Raw genomic sequence first — 17,272 nt, 5'->3', positions numbered from 1 at the left:
CTCATTTCATCTTGCCCTCTTTGGAAACTTTTCTGCACTACGTAACTTTTTTCTGTGATGAGCATTATCCTGTATCATTGATGGATGTTGCTTGCCCTTTCCTACCTAACTACAGGTTGCTTACAGAACTGTGTAATATGAACAGTGGCTTGCTCACAAAAGACTCATATATCCACCGAATAAAAACGGCGAATAATTTCCTTTGCTGTAGCTGTGAGGTCCTCATTTGATCCCCGCTTTTCCAGCTTACTTTAAGTCATTGATGACTACGACTTCCTTGAATAGATATAGAAACTAGAAAGGGGCTAATGACAGAAATGGTAACCTGGTGACACGTAATTGTGGAGGTGATGAGGGCAAACGTCTGATGAGACTGGATTTAAGAGAGAAGGAGAGATGAAAACTTGTGGACAGCAAGTATTAAAGTTTTGCTGTAAATGGAAGCAGAGAAATAGGACAGTAGCTGAAAGAAGAAATGAGGTACTGAGCGAGCGTACATCCTTATAAATGATACGGTCTCATTCAAGATGAACAATTTCCTAGGAAAAGCTACAGCTCTCAATCTCTCCCTTTCATTTTCTGCAGTCAACAAAAGGCAGGAAATATATACTGAGAGTTTACTGTCAGGCACTGTGCAAACACTACATACTCCAGTTAATTTAATTCTCACTCTAGCCTTGTTGGGGAAGGTACTATCACGAGCTTCGTTTTACAGATGGACACTGAATAAAGAGATTAAATGATCTTCCCAAAGTACCACAAATAAAAACTCACGAGGACTGAGGGCCAGAGACGCTTCACCTAGAAACAAGGCGGTGAGAAGGTGGGGGTGGGGAGTTACGGTTGTCAGTCTCGGAGTTCCGGAAAACTCGCCTGACTCCCGCCTCGCCCAGGCCCTTCAAAAAGACGCAGCAGAGCTGTTCTGAGGGCCCTAAAGGTCAGTCCCACAGGTTTCTAGAACTCGGTGCTCACCTCGTTATTGAGGTTCAAAGTCCCCGGCTGGGCCATTGTAGCTCCAAGAAGATCCCCTGCTGCCCGCACGTGAACTGCATCGGCCAGAACGCTGGTGCGTTGCCACGCCCCTCCAACGGCGGCCTCGTTGGCCCAAAATTCATCCGCCGACTGCTTCAGCCGAAGCGCGAGTAAAAGGTACACCTACTCTGAGGTGAAGGACGGAAGTGACGGAGAACAACTTCCTGCGTGGAGTGCTCCCCGTCTGATTTGCGCGTTCCTATGGAAACCAGGCAGGGGCCGGTGGCAAAGAGGGCGCTCCAGAAGCCGTTGCCTTGTTTAGAAGTTTTTCAAGTTGCTGATTTTCTTATATTCGTTCGCAGAGTGGGTCCAGCTGTGTAAGGACCTTGTTTTTCGTGTCTCAATGGGGGTGAAAGCCTTTATGAAATGATCACTTGAGCGACCAATTTTGCTCCGAATTTTTATCTAGCGTTTGTGAAGATTTTTGCGCTTCTAACAAACACATCTGTTAGATTCAGCTTTTTTACCAGCCTCACTTTATAGCTCAAGCATGGACATATTTTTCTGCACACTGTAAGGTCTAATGAACTTATAAAGCAAAACCAGGATGCACATTTCATGCTGCCTGTGAGATTGGCTGTTTTGAAGTATTAGGCTGCGTGTAGAGGACACATGAGGGACTGGGTCGGAGTTAAATAACATATTAATAGTTAACACCTGGTAGTATAAAGCTTTAAATTGGGTCAAGTGCTGGGACAAACCCTTTGCGTGAATTATCTCCAAAATAGTCAAATCCAATGAGATAGGAAATATTATTCTTATTTTACAGGTTTGGAAACGAACTTTCGAGGAGCCAAGTGTCTTGTCAAGAGTTGCCCAGCTGGAGCCGACCACTGCTACAGGATTCCAAGCCTGGTTACATAATTTAAGGGGCCCAGTGCAAAATGAAAATGCCGGACCCCCCCCATTCAAAAAGTAGGAAAAAGTTTCTTCTTTTCTTCCGTGGTGTCTTTTGACCTGTCATGTGCTTTCTATTTGGTATTTAATGTGATGCTCCCTCAAGCACAGGGATGCCATGGGGTTAGTGCACAACTTCACAGGTGCCTGGGACCCATGCTTGAGGACTCAGGGAGGAGTGCCTGTACTGGACCAAGATGGCAGTAGTTGCTGGGCAGAGACAGGGAAGTAGGAAGCCAGAGAACCCAAATGGAAGTATGTGGCAGGGAAGACCACACTTGACCTGAGACTAAGCCCTTGACATATGTTTCATTGTCCCACTGGGTTTCACTTACAAAACTCAAATTCACAGATAAACTTATTAAGTATTTAAAGACTGTGTTGAAAGAAAATTTAAGCCAGGCCCACTTCTGAGGTTCTGTCCAGGAAGACAGTCCTGTGCAGGGCCAATGCTCTTGACTCCTGATTCTGTACTCAATTTACAATAACTCAGTCTTGTGTTTGGATTGGTATTCTTCAGTGTGTGATTTGGGCACAATCGGATTAATGTGTGACTTCCTGTTTGACTAGCGTTGCATAAAGGTAGTTTTTGCATTCATAAATCATACACTGAATTTTAATTGTCTCCTTATTCAGCTACTTCTCCTCATTAAAACTGATCTCCTGGAGTGCAGGGGTTTTTCACCCCAGGTGGCTAGTAGGCACTTCATACATAAATACTCAGGAAAGGTTGTTTTAAAGATAAATGTAAAGCTTTATGGAAAATGTGTCTTCTAATTTAGGAGAGAGGTGTTAGTATGATTCCATAATGCTTCAAAAAATGTATTAATATGAAGTTTGTCTGTAGCTGTTAAAGTCTCTGTAGTGTTTTCTCTTGACCACTCCTCTTGTTCTCCAACATCTCATTTCTCTAGCCACCACAGTCTCTTCAGGCTCAGCATTTGTTTTCTACCTTCTCTTAGCAGAAGCTCTCTCCTTTGCTTATGATGCTCCCTCTGCCAGATCGGTTTTCTCAAGTGCTACTTTTCAAGACAGGTTCACATTCTATACATGCTTTTTTTTTTTTAAATATGCTTCCTAGGTGTAGAGTAACGGACCGACTTGGGCTCGCCCCCTGGTAAACCTGTAACTACTACTTCCCTGTAACTACTACTTACTTATTTATTTATTTATTTATTTATTTATTTATTTATTTATTTATTTATTTATTTATTTATTTATTTATTTATTTATTTATTTATTTATTTATTTATTTATGGCTGTGTTGGGTCTTCGTTTCTGTGCGAGGGCTTTCTCTAGCTGTGGCAAGCGGGGGCCACTCTTCATCGCGGTGCGCGGGCCTCTCACCATCGCGGCCTCTCTTGTTGTGGAGCACAGGCTCCAGACGCGCAGGCTCAGTAGTTGTGGCTCACGGGCGCAGTTGCTCCACGGCAGGTGGGATCCTCCCAGACCAGGGCTCGAACCCGTGTCCCTTGCACTAGCAGGCAGATTCTCAACCACTGCGCCACTAGGGAAGCCCTATACATGCTTTTTTAAGAATTATTTTCATAGCCCCCCAACAGAAGTTAATTTTTCTCATCTGCAGTTCATTCTTATATTATTTACAATATTCTACTTTAACTTGAAATTTCTTATGTACTGTCTACTCTTTTACATGATAAGCTCTCAGCAACCTAAGATATTCATTTTTAAAGTGACTCAGTTTTTCATTGTACCTGATATATCACTTCAATATCAATCCATCTCTATCTTTTGATGTTACAACCTCAAAAATCATTTACAGAGGTGATTCTACTAACTAACCTGCTTTCATTAAGCTATACACGTGTCCTCTAGTAATAATAATGCATTTGTGTTCATCAGGCTACAAGTTTCTCTAGAAAGCAACACCTGCCCCTTTTATTCCTGAAGGGCTGGTCCTGGATCATTTAAATGCTGTCAGAGATATGAAACAACAAAACTATTATCATTAAAAGCAACTGGTATAAGATATTTTTCCTCTTTATTGCAGTGTTACATTTAGTGGAAGTAAGGATTCACAAGCATATACAATGGGGACTCAAGTTTTCCAAATTCAAACTTCTTCTGTCAGAGATATGAAACAACAAAACTACTATCATTTAAAGCAACTGGTATAAGATCTTTTTCCTCTTTATTGCAGTGTTACATTTAGTGGAAGTAAGAATTCACAAGCATATACAATGGGGACTCAGGTTTTCCAAATTCACACTTCTTAAGACTTTCTCAAATCCCACTGTATTTGTCTACTCAGGCTACAACAAAATACCACAGAATGGGTGGCTTAAACAACAGAAATTTATTTTCATACAGTTCCGGAGGCTAGAAGTCCAAGATCAAAGTTGGACTTGATGGTTGTTTCTATCATGGTTGTTTCTCCTGAGAGTTCTCTTCCTGGCTTGCAGAAACAGCCTTCTTGCTGTGTCCTCACATGGCCTTTCCAATGTGCATACCCGGAAGCACCTTCTCTGATGTCTTTCCCTCTTCTTATAAGGATGCCAATCCTATTGTATTAGGGCTCCACCCTTATGACCTCGTTTCACCTTAATTGACTTCCTAAAGACTTTATCTCCAAACATCATTATATTGGGGATTAGAGTTTCAATATATGGAGACACAATTCAGTCTATAACACCCACGTTCTTTGAAAAAAGGAAATTACCTCAAAAGTAATAGTCTCTTTATCTAACATGCCTGATGACTGACATTTCTATCATTTTGCACTTTCAAAAATTATAATCATACATTTCTAGATTACAGCTAAACTCATGGATGTTTAGCATTCAGAATAGAATTGAGGAATAAACTCATGCATATATGGACAACTGATTTTCAACAAAGTTGTAAAGATAATTCAGTGGAGGAAAGGTAGCCTTTTCAAAAATTGTGCTGAAACAATTGGATACTCATATAAAAAATTAACTTTGACCCACATCTCACACCAAATACAAAAAAAAAATGTAAAATGTATTATACACCTAAATGTAAAGCACAAAACTGTAAAACTTCTAGAATAAAAGATAGGACAAAGACGTTGTGACCTAGGGTTAGGCAAATATTTCTTGGATATCAGAACAAATGCAGAATCCATATAAAAATGCACTGATAAACTGGACTGAATCAACATTAAAACTTCTCTTCAAAATGCACTGTTAAGATAGTAAAAAGATAAGCTCTACATGGAGAGGAAAATTTTGCAACTAACATATTTTATAAAGGACTTTTATCTAGAATATGTAAAGAACTCTCCAAACTCAATAAGGGTAAAAAGAACCCAATAAAATAAGTGGCCAAAAGATCCGGACATAAAATACACTTAAAAAGATATGTGGGACTTCCCTGGTGGTGCAGTGGTTAAGAATCTGCCTGCCAATGCAGGGGACAAGCGTTCGAGCCCTGGTCCGGGAAGATCCCACATACCGCAGAGCAACTAAGTCTGTGCACCACAACTACTGAGCCTGCACTCTAGAGCCTGTGAGCCACAACTAGTGAGCTTGCATGCCACAACTACTGAAGCCTGCACGCCTAGAGCCTGTGCTCCACAACAAGAGAAGCCGCTGCAATGAGAAGCCCGCCCACCACAACAAAGAGTAGCCCCTGCTCACCGCAACTAGAGATAGCCTGCATGCAGCAATGAAGACCCAATGCAGCCAAATATAAATAAATAAATAAATAGTTTAAAATGGCTAAAATGGTATATTAAAAAAAAAGATATGTAGATAGCAAATAAGCACATGAAAGTATGTTCAACATCATCAGGGAAAAGCAAGTTAAAACCACAATATGATACAATTACACACCTATTAGAATAGTTAAAAAGTGATCATAACAAGTGCTAGTGAGGATTTGGAACAACTGGAACTCTCAAGCATCATTTGTGGGAATATAGAATGGTAGGATCACCTGGTAACTGAGCCCACTGCAGCATTATTCACAGTATCCAAGACATGGAAGCAATCTAAATGTTCATCTGTGGATGACTGGATAAAGAAAATGTGTTATACACAAACAATAGATTGTTATTCAACTTTTAAAAAGAAGGAAATTCTGCCATTTGTAACTACATGAATGAACCTGAAGGACATTATGCTAAGTGAAATAAGCCAGACACAAACAGACAAATACTACATGATACCACTTATATCAGGAATCAAAAGCTGTCAAACTCATAGAAGCAAAGAATAGAATGGTGGTTGTCAGAGGCCCGAGGGAGGGGAAAATGGGAAAGTATTTGTCAAAAGGCACAGTTTTAGTTATACAAAATAAGTAAGTGCTATGGATTTACTGTACAGCATAGTTCTCATAGTTAACAATGCTTTATTGTATACTTAAAAATTTGCTAAGAAGACAAATCTTAAAAGCATTTAAGTGTTTATATCATCACACAAATAATGATAGAGGGGGCAGGAAGAAACTTTTGGAGGTGATGGATATGCTAATGGCACAGATTGTGGTGATGGTTTCACGGTGTATGCTTATCTCCAAAGTCATCAAGTTGAAAATATTAATTATTTACAGCTTTTTGTATGTCAATTATACCACAATAAAATGGTTTTTTTTTTTTTAAAGAAAGCTATGGGGTTTAAAAAAACAGAAATGTTACACCTTTCTCATACTTGAATAAGTGCTAAAGAGAAATTATTATTGGCAAACCTGTCATTTTTTTTCAGCATGTCATTTACAATCTTTAGTACTTGAGCTATTATTAGTAATTCACCTCACAACAGATTCCAACACAACTGTTTTCAATCCCAGCTAAGAACCACTGCATTAAGTTTCTCGGTTATTCTGGCTCTGCATTTTCTTTCTTTTTTTTTTTTTATTATATATATACTTTTTTGAATTTTTGAATCTTATTTTATTTATTTTTTTATACAGCAAGTTCTTATTAGTTATCCATTTTATACATATTAGTGTATATATGTCATATGTCAATCCCAATCTCCCAATTCATCACTCCCTGCCAACCCCCCCCCACCCCCCCCCCGCCGCCCCACCAACGCCCAGCCTCTTTCCCTCCTTGGTGTCCATACATTGGCTCTGCATTTTCAATCCTCTATCCCCTGGATGGCAGTGTTGTTCTCCACATTTCACATTACAGTTGAAACTTGGCATCTTAAAGAAATCAATCTGAATGAATGGCTTACGATAGCATTTTTGAATTAGAAGGAAAATAGATGGATCTATCAGACTTTATATATATTTTTTAATTCAAACAGAAAGTCACAAAAATTATAATCATCCTCATCAGTTCACTCAGTCCCATGTAATTAATTTTTTTTCATCTTGATCTTTTGTTAGCACTTTTATGAATTCATCAGTTTTCGATTAGAGTTCTGAAAATGCTTATTCATTCAGTTCAGCAGTATAGTCAGTTACCAGAAACCTGTACTTGTCAGAGTCTTTTCCATGAATTCCTTGAACATGAAACCCTTTTATAGGAACATTTTTGCAAAAGCGTCAGAGTACACCCAGAACTGTCTGTAAATGACAAAAGACTTGAAAATGACCACGGTTAAAGATTTGATGAAAGTTCATAATAATGCAATTGACAAGGAAATTTATTTATTTCTGAGATATACATTTTAAAGTAATAACTAGAATTATGACTTATAACATTATACCAGAACATAGAAGATTTTTAGAAATTTCATGTAATGTGTGAAACATTTATATTAACATATTTCCATACAAATAACCCAAAGAAAGTTTAGTATTAGTTTTTTATTTTGATTTTTGAATTTTATCTTTTTATTTTTTTATACAGCAGGTTCTTATTAGTCATCAGTTTTATACACATCAGTGTACAGACTTTATATTTTTAATGTCTAAGATTAACTCCTCAGGTTTCAATTTTTGACTTGAAGTGAATTCCTAAACAATAATAAACCCTCTAATTGAGCTACTAATGGATTTATGTAAGATTCAATGTTTTATATATATAACATACCGAAGAGTGTAACTAGTTACTGTATAGGAGACAAGTAGTTGGCAAGTTACTAGGCTAATATGTTTCCTAAATCAATCTTCTAACAGATTATTTTTTGCCTAAATTTCATGTCAATGTTTATGGAGTGTTTTGGTTAGATTTGTTACTTTATATCTCTAGGAAATTTAAAGAAAAGTTTCTGTTGTAGGAATTTTAGATCTTAAAAATTTTTGAAATAGCTAGTTAATATTACATAGACAAGTTTTATAAAATCTGAAGGGATGGAGCTGACACTTAGCAATTTAGCATTTTGGCCTAGAGCTTTGGCTCTGGAATCAGACGGATATCAAATTCTAAATCTATCTTTTAATAACTATGTGCCCTTGGGCAAATTATATTAACTCTCTGTGGTAAGGCTTCTTTTTTTTTTTTTTTTTAATTTTATTTATTTATTTATTTATTTATTTATTTATTTATTTATGGCTGTCTTGGGTCTTCGTTTCTGTGCGAGGGCTTTCTCTAGTTGCGGCAAGTGGGGGCCCCTCTTCATCGCGGTGCGCGGGCCTCTCACCATCGCGGCCTCTCCCGTCGCGGAGCACAGGCTCCGGACACGCAGGCTCAGCAATTGTGGCTCACGGGCCCAGTTGCTCCACGGCACGTGGGATCCTCCCCGACCAGGGCTCGAACCCGTGTCCCCTGCATTGGCAGGCAGACTCTCAACCACTGCGCCACCAGGGAAGCCCTTCTTTTTTTTATAAAAATGGGAATGGTAATCACCCTGATAGGATAGTTGTGATGATTAAATGAAAACACAATGTAGAGTTCTTGAATATTTACCTCTCAATAATTTAATCTGCTATTATTTTCCATTATCTAATTTGATCTTGACAGTAACTTTGGGAGATAGGCATGGTACATATGAAGGATGCATGTCTTACGAATAACAAATATGCCTGAGGTCACAGAGGTAATAAGAGGGCAATCCAAGTATCTTGACATAAAATCACTGGTGGCAGTTTTACAACAACTCTATGATATGAATGTGTAAATTACATTAATAATTTATGACCACTATTCTTTCCCATTCACCTAATTATTTATTGATCAGCAATTAATGAGCTAAGGTACTTTATAAACTATAAATCTTAACATATATATGATTTATTTTTTTAAATTATTTGCCAATTAGCCCAAGATAGGCTCAAGATTATGCAACAAAGCCTATAATATTTTAAAGCTAAGTTCAGAAAACATTATTAAACATAATATAAATATAATATATATATAATACATATATATAAAATATATCAAATAAAAAAATATAAAAACATTATTAAAGCCCAATTCGGATTCATTTTCAATAAAGTGATTGGCTTTGATTCACTTAAATCAACATTTTTGACCATCTGTTTTGCAAAGCATGGAGATTTTGAAAAATGATTAAGACATTGTCCTTGTCCACGTTCACCATAGACTTACAGAGTAATAACTTTAATAATTCTAACACCAAGGCCAACTCAATATATTAAGTGCCAGAGAAAGAATATTACAGGGAAGTGAGAGCAATTTGATTAGAAGGCTTCCTAGAGGAGGTGGGTTTTGAGTTCTGTTTTGAAAGAAGGGTGGGACTTCAATAGGCAGCTGTAGAATAGGGAGAAAATTCCCCAGCAGAGGAAATTAGTTAAATAAAAGCAAGGTAATAAAAGGCACTCTATTTCATAAATAATGTAAAGCATCTAAAAGATTTTTTATATACTCTTAAAGTTTCCAAAAACATTGTTAGACAGACATAGAAATTAAAACCTTTTAAATTTCTTAAATATATCTCCCCTACACATATCTCTGAAAAAGAAAGCTCTCTTAAGTTATTGAAATTTTTAAAAAGTGAAGCAAAATCTTTTGAGGCAAAAAACAAACTTCATGAATCATAATAGACTGGAAGGAGGTGGGTTTTAGAATACCTGGGAATTTGCAGATTTGTAAATGAGTAATATTTAAAGGGAATTTTGCTGCAGTTATATTTAAACATAAAGATGGAAATTCGAGATAGAATGAAGTGAATGGTGTAAAAGCCAGTTCAGAGAAAACGTTTTTAATTGAACATACCATCAAGAGCAAGGTATTTATAGCAAATATTTCTGGTTACATGTCCATCAAGACCAAGAGAGAGAGAAAATATGTAGCTTGGGAGTTAAATTTAGCAGGTCGTATAGCTTCTCCTAGAAGGAATTCAATGCCTTTTCTCTGGCAAGGATTAAGGTTAAAGAAAGAAATTCCATTATTTTCCCCAACTCATACTCAGGGTTCTTGAAAGTGCTGTCTCTGCTTCTTCACTTTTTAGCTGTTGCATAGTTTTGGAATCCCCTTTTAAAACCCCACTGAAGCTCTGCTGGTCAGAGTCACCAGTAACCTCCCAGGTACTCAACTGACCTTGGGGTACAAGATATCACCTCTTTTCTTTGCCAGCATTGACTCACCTGAATGTGTTGGCTGAGCCAGTGACTCCTTTCCTCTTTCGTCTCCCCACATGTATCATTGTCCAAGCTAGAAATCTTGCCAGATAGATTTACCTATGTAGTGGCACTTCATACCAGACTTTTTTATACCTGACCCTAGCCATATGAACACTATTGATTCAACAAAGAATTACCCAGCCCAAATGTCACTAGTGCTGAGACTGAGAGCTGCTAATCTATGTTCATGTCTGTAACAATCCATTTTATAGTGTGGTGAAGTACCAAGGGCCAGGCTGTGGGAGAGGTCAGGTCTGGGTACAAGAAATGAGGGAGGGTGCTGGGATTGGTCTGTATAGAATTTTTTTTTGATGTGGACCATTTTTAAAGTCTTTACTGAATTTGGTACAATATTGCTTCTGGTTTATGTTTTTTTGGTTTTTTGGCCATGAGGCATGTGGGATCTTAGCTCCCTGACCAGGGATCAAACCCACATCCCCTGCATTGGAAGGTGAAGTCTTAACCACTGGACCGCCAGGGAAGTCCCTGTGTAGAATTTTAAACCAGTTATAATCCTGACTAAAAGTCAATCTGGTTTTATTATCACCATGCATTAGAAATTCTAAAAAAAATTCAGTGATAAAAATTCTCGTCCCTGAACAAATATTTTATCAGTCTAAGTATAAATAACTAGTTCAGTTTTACTGTTAAGTTTTAAAATTATATATGTAGGCTTCAAAATTAGTAAAGTTTTATTAATTTTAATAAACATTGTATTCTATATGAAAGTAAGTTTGGAGAACTGCCAGTTATGCAGTAGGCCCCTGACACATGTAGACCTAGGGACACCTATTCAGTAATAAGTTTGTAATTGTTTGGAATCAACTGAGCTCACTTTTTGACACAGTTCATTTGCAATCTCTGTGATAGGACAAATTCCTGCATTGAACAGTGATTCAAAATAAACAATGATAGCTGTGTGTGATTTTTTTTTTTTTTTGAGTTATCTTGCTTTTTCTAGTGTGAGGTTTTAGGTGAGGTTAATCTGACCAAAAAAAAAAAAAAATCACAAACAGCTGGAATTATCCTGGAGCACTGTACAGTGAAACACCAAGCTTTAAAATCATTTCTTAAAGAGAGGCGTACAGAAAATGTGGGAAAGGATATTAACTATTTAACAACAATGACCAACAAAGTAAGAAAATGGACATTCATATAGGAAAAAAGAGTCAAATTTCAGAGAAGAATGCCAGAAGAAACAACAGAAGATGCTAGTATTACATTGCCATTAAAAATAGCAACATGTGAATGCCTTAATTGTTTCCATGAAGAATGGACACTTGTTCTAAAGCAATGGATCAAATAATGTCCATGTTTGTTATCATTCGGCCATTTTCTTTCACTTTTGCAAAAGAAGAAAAAATTTGTAGTTATAACCAGTGTTACAGAAATTTATGATGCATTTTATGGTGAAAATATTGTAGTGGAAGTATTTTTGACTGAAGAGCCGTTCAAAACCACCAGCACACATTCTGAAGAAACAAAGACATGGATAGTATAACAATCTTTGGAATTTATTGTGAATCAGATTATTATAAAGTTTAATTTTTTTTTCACTAGTTGCATATATTTTGCTTCGTGTGAAAGAAACATAAATGTTAAAATTAGTTAAAAGTGCTCTTCAATTCTAAGTGAAGAGAAGTTGACAAATCTGGCTATACTATCTTGTAAATATGAATATGTGAAGAAGATCAATTTTTGATGAAGTTTTTGACAAATATGCAGAAGTTTGGGCTTGAAAACAAAAACAATTATGTTATTATTGAATGCTGTGACAGACCAATATGTAGGAATAAATTTTACCCTTGTTAACACATTATTGACCAGGGGATTTTTGCAGAAACTAATGCCCGTAATGCGTCTCTGGTCAAAAATGTATTAAAATATAATTAAAAATCATTAGTACGTTTTCTTTTATATTTTTATATTCCAGCATTTAATTAATCATTTTAGTTTTAAAATTTTTTACTACATGATTTTATATACGAAATTCAATAAAAAATAATTTCACTGTGTGCTTTCTCTTCTGGCCATTATTTGTTGTTTCTTTTTACAACGTTTTCTGAAAATATTTTTTTTTGTATAGAGAATGGTAATATTAAAAATGATTTATTATGGATGTACAATAGGTTATGCCATTGGTGTTCTAATATCTGAGAGGTACTTGAAGTTGATATGTCTGAAACTATTGATAAATTCACTACTTACCCTTCATGAAGTCATGTTTAAAAAGCAAACAAATTAAGAACTCCTGATTCCAGTAAAGGGCATTATCATTCACACCATCATCCTTGACTTCTTCCTTCATTCAGTCCTCACTCCCACATAAATAGTCAATAATAACATTGTTTAGCTTCTCCTTCTTTCATCTCTCTCCTGAATCTCTTCATTTCTATCCACACAGCTGCTGATTTCAGTTAGGCCCTACCCTTTTCTCTCGTGGATTATGTAGTAGTTTCCCAAGCTGTCTCCCTGCCTTCACATTTACCACTGTCTATCCATTCCTCACATTGCCAGGGATGTTTTCTAGATAACTAATCACATCATTCCCTCCATAAAACTTTCACTGGGTTTTCACTACTTTTAGGATAAAAACCAAACTTCTTGGTATGGTATATCAGACTCTTTATGATTTGGTCCATGATGACATCTACAGGTATATTCCCTGCTAAAACTTTATAGTTATAAAATGTACCCCCAAATTTGCATTTCTTTTAGCATTTTCTGTTGGATATGTCATTGTAGATATGGATTCTTGGCCCAAAACACTTAACATTTCACTCCTCACGCTTGCCCAGGGGTCCATTTATCTACTTCTATATTTATCAGTCTGGATTACTTAACTCTGATGCCATTTTCCCACCAGAAACTGGTGTAATTTCAGGTTAGGTTTAGTCATATTTCTCAGTTCGTATACATTTTCATCATTGGTCAGGACAAGATTCCTTTCTTATTTTAGTTATGTATTTCCTCTATCCACTCCTATTTCCACCCTCCACCCTGGTAAGTAACTATTCTAGTGTATTTAATATGTATCTTTTTTGAGGGGGCAGGTGTCTTTACAAAATGTGTATTACCTAATTCTATTTTAAAATCTTCACATTCCACCATACAGATCAAACAGTCAGAAGCTCAAAAACATAGATAATAGTATGATGTTTGGACTTCGCTGGTGGTGCAGTAGTTAAGACTCAGCTTGCCAATGCAGGGGACACAGCTTCAACCCCTGGTCCAGGAAGATCCCACGTGCTGCAGAGCAGCTAAGCCCTTGCACCACAACTACTGAGCCTGCGCTCTAGAGCCCGTGAGCCACAACTACTGAGCCCATGTGCCACAACAACTGAAGCCCGCATGCTGAGAGCCCATGCTCCACAACAAGAGAAGCCATCACAGTGAGAAGCCCGTGCACCGCAACGAAGATTAGCCCCCACTTTCTGCAACCAGAGAATGCCCGTGCACAGCAACGAAGACCCAACATAGACAAAAATTAATTAATTAATTAATTAAAGAAAAAGAAGTATGATGTAGTAAAAAGTAGGAAGGGATGAGTTTTGAGTATCTATTACCTTTGTTTCTAATGCAGTTTAATTATAAATTTAGATAAATTTTAATAATGGTTTTTTAAAAATTTATTTATTTATTTATTTTTGGCTGCGTTGGGTCTTCATTGCTGCACATGGGCTTTCTCTAGTTGCAGTGCATGAGCTTCTCACTGCAGTGGCTTCTCTTGTTGCAGAGCACCGGCTCTAGGTGCATGGGCTCGGTAGTCGTGGCTTGCGGGCTCTAGAGCGCACGGGCTTAGTTGCTATGTGGCATGTGGGATCTTCCTGGACCAGGGATTGAACCCACGTCCCCTTCATTGGCCAGCAGATTCTTAACCACTGCGCCAGTGGGGAAGTTCCAATAATGGTTATGTTTTGCAACAGATTATATTCTTGTTTTTTTTTCCTCTTTTGGTGTATGTTTACTCTTTGAGGAATCTCATCTACCCCTAATGTTTCACCTTTCTTTTGAAACATTTCCCAAGTAATGTTCTATGCAATATCTCACGGCATTAGGTCTAGCTAGAAAAATAGTTCTATACTCAAATACATTTAGAATTTTCTGTGTGATTCATGATGTAAAGTAACATTGATAGTGTAAAGTAAATCCTAGATAATTCTGAAGTAATGAACCTTCTCAACCATGTTTAAACTAATCCTTTCCAATATCATTGGAGTATAGATCACATCATGGTGCATTTATCAAATCTACTGAAACTGTGTATACTAGTTTGGGAAATATTGGCATAAAAGTTGATAACTTTCCAATATATGTATCCAGTCCCTCCTGTTATCTGAACTCCAAGACTGAATTTCCAACTGTCTCTTATATACCCAGAGGTACTTCAACATTATATAGTCCAATATTAGGCCTGTTGCTGTATCAATGACCTGAAGCCAAAGACCACCAACATACACTTACAGTTAAACAAGTTGAATTTATTACTGGTTACAGTGAGGGAAAATGCACAACATAGCAAAATGCAGGGTGTCTCACAAAGAGGATGTTAGAAAGAACTTACTGTAAGATTTTAGTTTAGTTTGAGTAATTTTGGAGAGGATCTAAGGAAGCAGAGACTAGCTCTAGATTGGGTGCTATCAGAAACAGAGAGCAAATCTATTATTGAATATCTCAATAAATTTTATGTGTAGGAGGGCTGGCTAGAGTGAGAATAAAGCTGTATTTGGTAAAGAAGTAACAGTCATTTATTTTAGCTGAGGGAGGGGAATATTTGGTATTTTGTGAATTTCGTAATTCATCTTTTTATCTTATTTAGTCATGGTTACAGAGTTATTGTGTTTGATATTCATGTTTGGTGAGGTTGTTTATGTCCAAGAGCAGAACAACATGGCTTAACTTTTAGCATCAAAAGGACTTGTAATAACATTGAGAATAGGTGTGTATTAGAAGAGGTCTCCAATATCAAGAGCTGTTTTGTCCTTCCTTAGATCCATTACAGTACTTGTTCTTTGTTTTGTATTATTTAGTGGCATAACCTTAGTCATCTAAATAAGAAGCATATGGTTAACATTCATCTCTCATCTCTCATACTCCTGACATTTTAGAGGATTATTAATCACCAATTTTACTCCTAACTATCCATGAAATGCCTTTCAAAATTATTCCTGCCCCTCTTATCTCAATATCTAGATTCAGGCCCTTATTATCTCTTACCTGAAGAGTTGCAATTGCTAGCAAACAGATCTTCCTGATTCTAGTTTTATAGCTAATCATGTTATCCTCTCACTATTATCAAAGGTTTCTTCCTGAAACATAAATAAGATCATGTCCTTCCTCCATTTTACAACCTTAAATGGCTCACTTTTTCTATACATTTTCTTATGCATGGTGTAAGTACCTATGCTGCTATTTAAGGCCCTTGACAATTTGGTACATCTTAACTTTAGATCTCACTTCACATCTAGTCCTAACTGTCATCATATATGGTCTGTGCCCTAAAATTCATTCAGTAAATATTTATTGAAATTCTTTATTACTAATTCAATAATAACTGTGACAGAGATTAAGAGTTTCTTCTATTACTTCTTTTCCTCATCTGATATTGTAAAAGAATCGTTGATTTTTTTAAAGCTGGGACAACTAAAAATATATTCAGCCACCCAGAGTATAGATTCTGTGTTAGCCTCCTTAACAGATAAGCTAGCCACATTATCAATTTCTGACCAAAGGGTTATAAATGAAAGTGGTTGGTAGTTTATGTTAAAGTGAATGTGCCTCTTGCTGTGCCTCCTTACTACTGGCTGGAATGTTGACATAATGGTAGGAGCTCCAGCAATATTTAAGAACATACAGGTGAAGGCTACATAAAATAATGATGAAGTCAAAATTTGGAAGGAGTTTGGGTCCCTGATTACTTCATTAAACTGTCATACCAAGACTGGGCTATTCCTTGGGTGAAAAGAAATATAAGACAAAACTTGTGTGCTTGAGCCTCTTAAATTTGGATGTTTTGTAACATTGGGGTGAACTTAATTTTCTCTGATATAATAATAATGGTAATCGTATTTTTAAAAATTTCATTTGATTTAGCTACCCATTTGTCACTTTCCTTCCCATACAATTATCTATCTATCCAAAAGAACTCAATGCAGTGTGGTGGGATAATATTATAAAACATCAAAATTACATAATATAAAAATAAGAATATCTGCCTCCTTTCCCCGTCTCCCATAATACTTTCATCTGAACCCTGAAAGCTTCTTCCCTTCCCAGTCAAAAGGACAAAAATTACTCAGAGCAAAGCATAAAGGCTACAGAAAGTATTAAGAAAACAAACAAACAAACAGAAGAATTAAAAAAAACAGCCACTGGTCAAAGCAGCATTTAGAAATCTTAGAATATACACACCCCATGTTAATTTTCTTGCTTAGATAAACTGAATAGAGTGCATGGGCAGAGGAGGGAAAAAGTTGAGAGAACCATGGGGTAAAAGAGAATGTGCTGGAGAAACTAAGAACCTCTGCCGAAGCTTCAGAAAACTGTGTTTCTTGATTACCAAAAGCTAGCTTTTGCCTATGGAATATTAGGTTTCAGTTAAAACTTGACTGTGCCAGTGTCACATCTCCATCCAATACATCCTTTAAAGGCAACCCTCTTTCTGACGGCTCAGGACGATTGAAAGCCTCTACAAATGTATATGAGAGACCTGGACCCTGAGGTTTGATTTTTAATGTGAAAAGAAACCTTACCTCTATGCAGGAAAATAAGATGGAAGCAGAACAAAGGTTAATATACAAAATGGATGCCACAAGGTCCTATATGTTTTTTAGGGATGAGCCATGAGTTAAAATCTAAAATTATAGTGCTAATATACAGGGAG

General features: G+C 36.7%; 1 protein-coding gene and 1 long non-coding RNA gene across 3 annotated transcripts in view; one reads left to right on the top strand and one right to left on the bottom strand.

Annotated features, from left to right (window-relative positions):
• Window positions 1-1,178, bottom strand: part of SRFBP1 (serum response factor binding protein 1) — a 60,455-nt gene extending 59,277 nt beyond the window's left edge. The window contains exon 1 of one of the 2 annotated variants that reach the window (XM_082380392.1): window positions 973-1,178. In XM_082380392.1, coding sequence (XP_082236518.1) covers window positions 973-1,008 — 36 coding nt within the window. In that variant the 5' untranslated portion in view covers window positions 1,009-1,178. The remainder of the gene's footprint in view (window positions 1-972) is intronic. The other variant, XM_082380391.1, reaches the window with a different exon arrangement.
• A 56-nt stretch (window positions 1,179-1,234) lies between these two features.
• Window positions 1,235-17,272, top strand: part of LOC309623452 — a 28,038-nt gene continuing 12,000 nt past the window's right edge. The window contains exons 1-2 of the long non-coding RNA XR_014241392.1: window positions 1,235-1,349; window positions 1,802-1,947. This is a non-coding gene — a long non-coding RNA (uncharacterized lncRNA). The remainder of the gene's footprint in view (window positions 1,350-1,801; window positions 1,948-17,272) is intronic.

This window comes from Balaenoptera borealis (genome assembly GCF_965194805.1).
Source record: "Balaenoptera borealis genome assembly, chromosome: 2".
In the NCBI taxonomy this organism is placed as follows: domain Eukaryota; kingdom Metazoa; phylum Chordata; class Mammalia; order Artiodactyla; family Balaenopteridae; genus Balaenoptera; species Balaenoptera borealis.
Note: the sequence above shows the minus strand (reverse complement) of the source record. Positions and strands in the feature narration are given on the sequence as shown.